This window comes from Kogia breviceps, chromosome 7 (assembly GCF_026419965.1).
Source record: "Kogia breviceps isolate mKogBre1 chromosome 7, mKogBre1 haplotype 1, whole genome shotgun sequence".
NCBI classification, from domain to species: domain Eukaryota; kingdom Metazoa; phylum Chordata; class Mammalia; order Artiodactyla; family Physeteridae; genus Kogia; species Kogia breviceps.
The window spans coordinates 22713735-22724744 of record NC_081316.1 but is presented as its reverse complement, the minus strand read 5'-3'; the positions used below and the strand labels follow the sequence as shown (position 1 = coordinate 22724744).

Sequence of the window (11010 nt, the reverse complement as noted above, 5' to 3'; positions counted from 1 at the left end):
CAACCAGCGGGCGCCTCACGTCGCGTATGGCGTTCCCGGCCTGCCCCGCGCCACGCGGCGCCGGAAGTGAGTGAGCACTTCTGGCAGCCCTGCTCCGCCACCCGGCCATCCCTGCAGTACTGCTGTCCCGGGGTCTTCCTCCCGTCATGAAGGACGTACCTGGTTTCTTACAGCAGAGCCAGAGCTCCGGGCCCGGCCAGGCCGCCGTGTGGCACCGTCTTGAGGAGCTCTACACTAAGAAGTGAGCGCCGAGCCAAGGGGACCCGGGCGTCCTGGGATAAGAGAGCGACACGGAGTGGGGACGGGGGAGGCCCGGGACCTTGATGGACTGAGGGCGCTCCGACCTGTGTGGAGAGTGGGGACAGGCTAGACCGAGGAGGTGCGCTGAGGAACCCGGAAGGCAGGGCCGACGAGGGAGAAGGGTGACATCCCACAAGGACCGAGGAGGAGAGCCATAGGCTGGGTTTTGGGATCTAGGGTTCACTGCCTTCCAGACCGAGGGGCTGTGACTGAGGCTTCGAAACTCCCCTTCCTTCTGGTCTTAGGAAAACGGTTCAGGGCTGTGATTTTACCTCTTGATTCCAGTCAAACGAGCAAAACACCTTTTCGGGGTCAGGCTGCCATACATTTTGTATAACAGATACCGGTGTCTTGTACTTAGCTTTGTCATAGTGGCACTGTACCTACAGTTATCTTTCGCGGCAGTCTGGACAGATAAACCAGAGGCCAGTGCAGTTTTGCTTTTTTTTCCCCCTGTTGATTCTGCCTCTGGTTACACGGTGGGGTGCAACCACTTCTCCCCTCCCCCATGGCCCATACTTTTTATTGCATTTCATGTTGGGCTTTGTGCTCCTAGAGAGGTCTCAGAGTTTGGTTTTACTTAGAAACGGGGTGAATTTCAGAACAATTAAATTATCAGTTGCTAAGCAATAACCTCTTTTTAAATGAATAGAATGAGTTGCTGGCATTGGTTTAGTGATGTGCCATAGAAAAATACACCTCTTGTAATACCTCCCTGTTAACAACCCTAGCCTTTAGCACAGTGCCTTTCACATGGATATTCAGGATGTGTTTTGATGATGTTCAGCAGCCTTCTGCTATTAGCAATTTTTGAGAGAAAATTCTTAGTTTTTGGCAAAAATTGCTTGTGTAGCACTTGTATTTTTCAGAGCATTTTATTTGCACTCTTAGAAATTAGCCTCTGGTTTCAAATGTGCTATGTCATTGTTCTAGAGGCTTTCTGTATTAGCTCATTCAGTCCTTCATCCTGTTTAAAGATGAGGAAGCTGAAGCTCAGTTTAAGCTCCTTCCCAGAGATACTCAGCTAATAGGTAGAAGAGCCAGGATTTCAAATTAGGTATGTATAATTCCAGAGTTCTTGTTTCCAGTCAATCCTCTCAATAACCCTTTGAGGTAGTCTGGAAAGGTGTTCTCCATTTATAGCTAAGGAAACTGAGTCTTAGACAGGTTAAGTGATCTCAAGGTGACATAACTATTGAGTAGCAGAGCCAGGGAAAGAACTCAGCTTAAAAAAACATCTGCTTTAGCATTCTTGTATTACACAGTAGAGACTGGTTAGTATTTGTTATTTGATAGGACCATCAAGGGGGAAGATGTCTGTGACTGATGCTAGGTTATAGGTCTTAAGAGCCTTGTGTTTTTCAGGTTGTGGCATCAGCTGACACTTCAGGTGCTTGATTTTGTACAGGACCCATGCTTTGCCCAAGGAGATGGTCTCATTAAGGTAAATGATTTGCCATACTAGGTCAGAGTATATAAATTTGTTCAAGTACTTTTAAAAATAATAGGTGGGCTTTACAATAATAATAACTATAACAATAAGCCTATTCAGCCACCACTTTTTGTCAGGTGCCGTTTGTTCTGAGTGCTTTACACATTTACTCATTCACTCGTAACAGCATTGGGAGATAAGTACTACTGCTGTCCTATTTCTGTCCTATTTTTTTTTTTTTGATGTAGAGGCAGACACGAAGAGATTAAGTGACTTGCCATAGATCACAGCTAATAAGTGACAGAAGAGTATTCAAACACAGACATTCTGGCTTCTTCTAAAATCCCAACCTAAAATGCTCTCTCTTAGCATGCCCCTGTATCTTACTGTTTATAGATTTTTTTTTTTTTTTAATTTATTTGGCTGCTCTGGGTTTTAGTTGGGGTACGAGGGATCTTCGTTGCCACGTCCGAGATCTAGTTGCAGCCTGCGGGCTCTTAGTTGCGGCATTCGGGATCTAGTTCGCTGACCAGGGTTCACACCCGGGCCCCCTGCATTGGGAACGCGGAGTCTCCACCACTGGACCACCAGGGAAGGTGGACAACTGTTACAACTGCCGTCACTCCTCTTCCCTCTCCCCCACTGACTCTGCTTGTTTGCCCGAACAATTTGTCCTGGGCAGTGTGGACACTGGGGGACAGGAGGCTTGGCGGGGGGGGATGCTGCTTAGTGTCATGCTGCCTCTGTAATAGAGCACTTCTAGAATTTTGTCAACAGAAAAATACACTCTCTGTCCCAGCCTTTCTCAGATCCCCTGGCAAACCCACCCACACCCCAGATTTGCTCACTGGTAGCCTTACTCTTTGAAGTCTCTCCTGACATCTCTCCTTGTTGTCTTTCTCTTGGATTCTGGATGAATCAGAGGAACTGATTCATGCGTTGGAACTGCAAGCTAGTTCATAATGATAGTTTGAATTATTTGCCCTGAATACGTTACTTTATATGTAGTCACAGTGAAGCTTGCCACTTTGTTATTCCACCATCTGGGCTTCTAAGATTTTCTTGTGGTATTTATCTACCAGTTTGACATTTTACTACTCAAAGGAACTTGTAATCATCTGTAAGCCAGGCGATTTTGCTGGGCATGCTGTCTGCTGGAATATGTGGGAAAACGATAAATTAGAGCTGTTTTAATATTTGCTCCCTAAGGTTCTATGTCATAGTTATGGATAATTCATAATTGTTCATCTCTCTTCTTTGGCTTCTTGTCTTTAAATCACTTTCTACTCATAGCAGAATATTTGCAACCTCTCTCATTGGCTGATCCAGCTATGTGCTTTTCTCCTTGCTTTTTAACTCACAGTGTTGTCACTTATTTGTTTGCAAGTCTCTCTTGTCTACTAGGCCAGAAGCTCCTTAAAAGCTCAGCTTTTGTCTTATACATTCTGTGTCTGTAGTGCCTAGCAAAGGGTCTGAGTAAGTGCTCAAAATGTTTGCTGAATGGCTAAGATATTTGATAATGGGACGTAATTAGCCTGCAACCTTCTAACCTCTGTCAGGTTAGTGAACCTTTCAAACTGATAGTCTGTTTTATTCAGCATACTTTGGAGGACGAATAGAGAAGTTGGTCTTCGGGAGATTCTCACAGGGCAGGGTTCTAATTCCCAAAGCCAGCAAAAAAAACCAAACAAACCCGTAGCTTTCTTCAGTAATTTATTGGTGATCATTTATGTGAACTTAATAAGCCCCAATATGGGTCTTCAGTCCTTCAGCAAACATTTGTGCAATGCCTACTGCGAGATGGGCATCATGGTAGTGTCTGAAGTTTGGCTTTTACTGAGTGAAAGACGTCCTGTAATTACTCTCCATGTTTTGTTTCCAGCTTTATGAAAACTTCATCAGTGAATTTGAACACAGGTAAAACTCTTTTGTCAGTTTTTGTTTTTGAAAATGGATACACTGATATTTGTTGATACTCAAAAGATGTGGTTTTTATTTCAGGGTGAATCCTTTGTCCCTGGTAGAAATCATTCTTCATGTAGTTAGACAGATGACTGGTGAGTCTCACTTTGTTTCATAAAGGAACAGATCCTAATGGTAATTTAACTGATCTTGAAGTATAAGTTATTTGAACTTTTGCATTTCAGTCGAAAATGTAAAATTCTAAGTTTTGTATTTTATGGTCTAAACCTAAAGATTATCCCACCTAAAAATGTCCTGGTTGGTAGAAACTAATCTGTAGCGATACTCTGTTGGTGGTTCTTCTGACTTTGTTCTCTCTTTTCTAGATCCTAATGTGGCTCTTACTTTTCTGGAAAAGACTCGTGAGAAGGTAAATGTGAAGTTTGAGCCAGATCTTTTAAAATATGTTTGACTTACAGTTTGTGTCTGTGCTCACCGTTCACAACTCTAGAGACTAGTGTGTCTCTAGTCCTGCAGGTTAAATCAGTGTACAGATACCTTCCTTGTTAGTCTGCTGCCCGCAGTTCTGAGGCTCCCTTGTTTCTGACTCTTTAGGTGAAAAGTAGCGATGAGGCAGTGATCCTGTGTAAAACCGCAATTGGAGCTCTAAAATTAAATATCGGGGACCTACAAGTTACAAAGGTGAGGTTGCCGCAGTACAGATTTATCGTTGTTTAAAGTTGTAGGGGGCAAAAATCCTATTTTTCTTCTTTATTTATTTTAAAATAATTTTAAATTACAAGAAAGTTGCAAAAATAGCAAAAGAACTCTCCTCTACCCTTACCTCAGACTCCCATTGTTGACATTTCACCACTTTGCCTTGTCGTTCTGTGTGTGTGTGTGTGTGTGTGTGTGTTTTTTCTTTTCAAAACCACTTAAGAATAAGTTGTTGATACGACGCCTGTTGCCCTTAAACAGAGTTCTCCCCTGTGTGACCACAGCACGCCCATCCAGCAGGAGCCCACACAGCCTCCAGTGGTCCACAGCACGTGGGTTTTCGCCGTTCACCATTGACCCAGCCCTCTCTGCTTCCTCATTATCATTGTTGAAGTTTCCTGTCTGTGTTTATGCCTTTCTTACTTTGATTTTAGTGTAATCTTGGGGATAGGTGTGAATATGGATAGCAGACCAACTTATATGGTCATTGCGTCATACAGGCGCCCCCGAAGCTCCATACCTTCAGCACTTGGTATTTTCAGGCTGCTCAGTTCTTACTGATCTGTTGAGATGAGACGGTATCTCACTGAAGGTTTACGTTACATTTCTGGATTACTGACCACTCTGCTCATGTCTCCGCTTCTGTAAATTGCCCGTTTTATCATTTCTTTTGCCCATTTTTCTGTGTTGCTTATCTTCTCTTGATTTTTAAAAGTTTTTTACTTAGCCTTGGTCATATTCCCCAATGGGTTGCATGTGCTTTAAATACCTTTTCGTAGTCTATAGCTTGTCTTTGTTCTTTTTTCTGTGTTTTGGATGAACTGAAGTTTTCCATTTTAACGTAGTCAAATTTATCAGTCATTTGTGGCTTTTGCTTTTCACCTTTTCATATGTTACTTGAAAAATGTTTCAAGTTACAAAGAAAGGCAATCTCACTTCCTGTGTGTAGGAAACAATTGAAGATGTTGAAGAAATGCTCAATAACCTCCCTGGGGTGACATCCGTTCACAGTCGTTTCTACGACCTTTCCAGTAAATACTATCAAACAATTGGAAACCACGCATCCTACTACAAAGATGCGCTGCGGTTTCTGGGCTGTGTTGACATCAAGGATCTGCCAGGTAACGTGGCCAAAAAGTCCATGTCAGACGAGGAGCTCACTTGCACAACGTAGCAGCTGTGGCGCGCCTGAGGCAGCCGATCTCAGGGATTATTCAGATGTGTTCATTCCTCTTAGCAGAAGGCCCGTGTGGTGGGAAGAGTTGTTTAAGCTTTGTGTCTGCATTGTATTTGTCTTCAGCGTTTAATCCAGGTGAAAGCGAGGCTCGCACCTCATGGCCCCTTTACTGCCCCTTCTCCAGGTCTCTCTGGTCTCTGAGTCAGAGGCCTCCGTGAGAACAGTGATGCGGGTGCCCTAAGCCCTCGCAAGATGCAGGGCACGGTGAGGTCCCTGAACTGGGACTCTTGTCGTGAAAACTGAAATGCTGGGCCCAGGGGAATAAACTGTGGAGTTTTCAAGGGTTTGAGGGTGGAAAGAAAAGTGACGGGTGACTTTTGGGAAAATCGCAAGGAATATGTGTTTAGAAAAGAAATTTAGCCTATTTCAGCATATTTTAAATGTTTTTCACAGTATACTGTTGAAGCTTAGGGGACCAGCAACTCCTAAAATTGTTAGTACGGTGTTAATTGCTGCATCTCAAGAAAAATATATCGGAAAAAGCAACAAATGTGGTCAAGAGAATAAGGGAACAAAATATATTAGAAAAAGCAACTAATGTGTCAAGAGAATAAGGGAACAGAGTTCTAGTCAAACGAGGCTAAACGTGGTGGCTCAAAGATAACTAAGGAGTGGTGCTGCTTCCCCCGGCAGGCAAGGGGGATGGTGGGGCACACCCACCAGGCAGCAGACAGGCTGCAAATGTAAGTAGATGCACGTATAGTTCGGTAAAAATAAGCCATGAGTGCCTTTCCCACAAAAGCCGTTTATGTGGTTCCAGGTATACTCTAAGTCAATCCAGTACTTTAAAAGAGATGCCTAATTTCAGGGCTGTGTAATATAACCATTACACAGAACAGCTTCTTTACGTTCTATGTGAGATTTCTAAAGCCAGGCAGGACGGTTCTGGCGCCTGGCATGTAACGGGCTGTGCTGTTGCCGCAGTGTCTGAACAGCAGGAGAGAGCTTTCACGCTGGGACTGGCAGGGCTTCTTGGCGAGGGAGTTTTCAACTTCGGAGAGCTGGTAAGTGGGCCTGGGGTGCAGACTCCTTAACACAGGGGACACTGTGACTGTGTGTCAGCTGGCCGTCTCCGTCCTCACAGCTCATGCACCCCGTGCTGGAGTCACTGAGGAACACTGACCGCCAGTGGCTGATTGACACCCTCTATGCCTTTAACAGCGGCAACGTAGAACGATTCCAGACCCTGAAGACCGCCTGGGGCCAGCAGGTCAGTCCAGGCGGGGCTGCGGAGCGCCATGGAGCTCCTTCCTCCGTGTGTCTGCCGTGTGGCGCGCTTCCCCTCTACATGCCACTTTGCTCTCGTTGAGCAGGTGGTTCGGTCACTGATTTGGTTGCTGTGGTAACTCGGTTACCGTGGCAGTGCTCAGGGCCACAGGCAGAGAGAGCTTCACCTGTATTGGGTGGGCGGGGTGTCACCGAAAGCTTCCCCAAGAAGGACTGCTCTGTGTGTGACCTTAGGAATGAGTAGGAATTGGCTAGTGATGAGCATGGAAGAGCATGTTTAGCAGAGGGAGAGGAAGCTTTCAGCATGTTGGCAAAGTGAAATAGGGTGTGTGGGGCTAGAGTGAGTGAGTGGCGAGAATCGTGGGCGGGGAGGGGTCTGCATGGGGGAGGGGCCGGGGAGAGGGCAGGAGCCTGTGTTGAGTGGGAGTCAGTGAGGAGAGCACTTAACAAGGATTTGAAGTTTGACAGTAAGGTTATTCTTTTTAAAAGAAATTATTAGAAGCAAATAATTACTAAAATGTTAGTGGCGATAGGAATTATGGTTGTGTTATAGTCTTTGTACTTTTCTGGAACTTTCCGTCTTCTCAAAGTTCAAGGTGACCTTGTAGGACTCACACATAAGGGTACAGAGTAGGTAACAGCGGGCTGTGAAGAGGCAGGAAGCAGATGCAGCCTAACGAGGCCTGTGTGTTGGCGTCTCAGGAAGGAGTGCCACTCAGAAAGAGAGACGGCTGGCACGGAGATGTCAGGAAGAGTCGGAACCTGAGAGGTGCTTGCCAGCAGTATCTGTCCGGGCAGCAAGAGCTCGTTCAGGGGGAGGGGCCCTTTCTGAAAAGCTAGACTTGTCCACGGCTGTAGCAGAAATGTCGCTGTCAGGGCTGCCTGTGTTGGGGTCTGAGCTACTGAACATCTGAATCAAGGAAGCCGCTCTCCACAGTTTGGCTCTGTGCTCAGCAAATAACCTTTAGACCCAACTGCAGGGAGATTGTACAGGTTGTGCAGAAGGTGCATCCTGGTTCCCATGGCAGTGCTGCTTTTCGTGACAAATTAGTGACTTGCTCTTGCAGTTCAGAACAAGTCTCCGGAACTTCGGCAGTGCGTCCCTCAGAGGCGCCCTTGACACTGAGCTGACTGAGGGGGCAGTGCACCCAGACCCGCTCAGGCATCAGCTGTGTCCTCCCTGCCTCTCCTTGCGCAAGAGTCCTCTTGCAGCACCTCCACACACCCTGTGGCCCTGCTTCCTGGTGTTTGTGACAGCAGCACAAATCTTACCTTGTAAACTCCTTGTCTTGGAAAATCCTTAGGCCTTCAGCTAAGCACTCTTCTAATGATCTCCTGAGAAAAGTGAAGTTCAGATCACTTGAAGCGAATAATGAGCCTCAGTGATCTCAAGTGTTTGGATCTGCCCAGTTTCTTTTTGTTCAGTTGACACGGCTGTAGAAAGAATTTCAAAGCCAGGTCAGGTAACTGGTGCCGTTTCGTTTTGCAGCCTGATTTAGCAGCCAGCGAGGCCCAGCTTCTGAGGAAAATCCAGTTGCTGTGTCTCATGGAGGTAAGCGAGGCCCTGCCCACTTCCAGGCCCTCAGGCAGTCGCAGCCTGCACTGGGCTGCTAGCTCTCCTGTCCTGCACCCTCCCCAGCACCTTTCCTCTTCCTCTGCCACCACTCGCTTTTTTAGTTTGTGTTTGGCTCTCAGTTTAGATGACGCCGCCTCAGAGAGGAGGTATTCCCCGACCACCTGTGCTATGGGAGCTGCCACCTCATTGCACTTGCCGTTCTTTGTCTGCATGCTCATCCGGTTTCCCACACTAGAATTTAGCTTCTTGAGAAAAGGGACCTTGTGTTTCTAGTTCCCCACGGAATCCTCAGCTCCAGGTACAGCCCTGGCACATGGCAGCCTCAAGTACTTGTTCAGGAAACAAATAGTGACTCTTGTAGAAAACTACCATACAGTGTATTATACCTTCTTATCTAGGAATTGAAAGCTTAGTGAGATAAGATATATGACTAATATTAAGAAAATTTTAGTATGTGTGGTACTGATAAGATCTGTATTTTCAGAGCAAGTATTGACATATATCCCTTATCAATCAGTTCTCTGACAATCTTTTTTTGGAAAAATAGTTAATAAACAAAAATTTTTTTCAGATGACTTTCACACGACCTGCCAATCATAGACAACTCACTTTTGAAGAAATTGCCAAAAGTGCTAAAATCACCGTGAATGAGGTATAAGTTCTTAGACTCGGGATGTTGCAGCAGCAGAGCCACTCCTGGGGGGCAGTCGGGACTCCCTTGCGAGCCTGCTGCCCCTGGACTCACGTCACAGAAAGAAACTTCCCCTTGTTCCCCTTGTGTTTCACAGCCGGCGGGGTCCGCGGGTACATGCGTGTTGGCACCAGGGTGTCTTACACGACCCCCTCTCTGCACAGGTGGAGTTGCTGGTGATGAAGGCCCTCTCGGTGGGGCTGCTGAAAGGCAGTATTGACGAGGTGGATAAGCGGGTTCACATGACTTGGGTGCAGCCCCGCGTGTTGGATTTGCAACAGGTGATATGCTTGAAATACATAGTTCAGCTTTGTGGGTATTTGGGGTTGTATCTGTGCTGTGTTAGTTTCATTTGGATGGAAGCCATTTAGGAAGAAAGCATTATTAGACAAGAGATTTCAGAGAATGAATTACCGCTCCAGGGACTAAGGGCTTTTCAAAGAGCGTAATTTGGTGCAAGCTTGAGATTTGAACCCCGCATTCAAAGCGTGTTGTGACAACAGTGCTGATTGTGCTGGTGATGTCTTTTAATCTTTAAATTGGTGCCCCGGTCAAATACTTTCCTGGTTCCGTGATTTGAGCTCATATCCATCTTATTCATATTTGCTGAAAATTTAATCTTGTGGATTTCCTCTATTCTTGCCTGTTTTCTTTCATGCACGTTTTTCCTCATGTCCTTCTGATAAGAATTGGCTGGGATAATCCCATCTCACACACCCTGCTTTCCCAGCTCTGATGTCCTTTTTATTAATGCTGCCCTAAAGGATTAGCTGGAAATTCAGGACTGCCCTGTCAGGTGCTGTGATTCCCAAGGGCCTTAACACACATGTGTCCTGGTTTGCCCTCAGATCAAGGGGATGAAGGACCGCCTGGAGTTCTGGTGCACCGACGTGAAGAGCATGGAGATGCTGGTGGAGCACCAGGCCCACGACATCCTCACCTAGCCTCCCCTGCCCTGACCTGTGTGTGGAGAGGTGTCTCACGGCTGATGTTTACTGGCAGCTGAGAAGACCTGCGTTTAATTGGGGGTGGGGGTGGGATCCAGTTTGGAGTAGGGACTGTTGTTCTTACTGTGAAGACTGTCACAGAGGACTGTCATTGATGGGGGTGCCCAGCCACAGGCAGACGCCTCCTTTGTCACCATAGCCTGCAGTGGGGAGGAGCCGCCAGGCTCAGTGATGAGGTAGCAGGAGTGTGTGGCGCCCCCGCCCCCGGAGTCAGAAGGGGCAGCCCTAGTGTGCAGGGGGCCCACTCCAGGGTTGGCCTCCATTACATCACCTGTGTGAACATGTTTTCCAACGTGGTTTGAGAACGTTTCTATAACTAATGCCTTGCTCTGTCCTTCTCGTGGTTCTGTTTCCTTAGGCTTAGCGTCCAGGTCAAGCCTATGCCTAAAGTGATTAAAAAGCAGGAGATGGAACCTAGGGAGGGCTTGGTGGGGATTTGGCCTTGGTTTTCCTCACCCTCTACTCTGAGGAGAGGGTATCCCTGCCCACACAGGGCACAGGGCAGGGCCAGAGCACAGGACGGTGGGCACGGCGGCCAAGGGGGCAGGTCCTGCCTTTATTGTTGCCCGGAGAGACACGGGGTGTCTGTTCCTTCTGACAGGCGTCTGCCCCAGGGCCACCTAGGTGGCAGCTTCTGTGGCCTGGTGCCCGGGTGCTGACAGGAGCCAGCCCTCAGGCAGCCGGGTGCTGGGCGGCGGGGCGGGCGGGAGATGCACATACACAAAGAATCACCAAGGAAACGTTACGAGGAAGGATGGGTTTAATCCAATCTTCCAGTCTGTGCCTGGAGCGGTGGCTGTGGAGCCTTCATGCTATGGAGCTCTTCTTGTAGCTCTCCAGGTGGTACAGGACCCAGCCTGCAGGAATCAGGAAGCCGAGGAACAGCACAGAGAGCCCGATGGCCTGCTCCTGGGTTGAGAA

At 47.2% G+C, this 11010-nt stretch overlaps 1 protein-coding gene across 1 annotated transcript; it reads left to right on the top strand.

Annotated features, from left to right (window-relative positions):
- The first annotated feature begins 19 nt into the window (after positions 1–19).
- On the top strand, positions 20–10423 carry PSMD13 (proteasome 26S subunit, non-ATPase 13). The gene is made up of 13 exons (XM_059068793.2): positions 20–241; positions 1666–1744; positions 3615–3649; positions 3734–3789; positions 4021–4064; positions 4250–4336; positions 5301–5472; positions 6513–6592; positions 6673–6798; positions 8305–8367; positions 8963–9043; positions 9247–9363; positions 9931–10423. Exons 1-13 carry the CDS (start codon positions 147–149, stop codon positions 10024–10026), a joined length of 1131 nt encoding a protein of 376 aa, XP_058924776.1. The 5' UTR covers positions 20–146; the 3' UTR covers positions 10027–10423.
- The last annotated feature ends 587 nt before the right edge of the window (positions 10424–11010 follow it).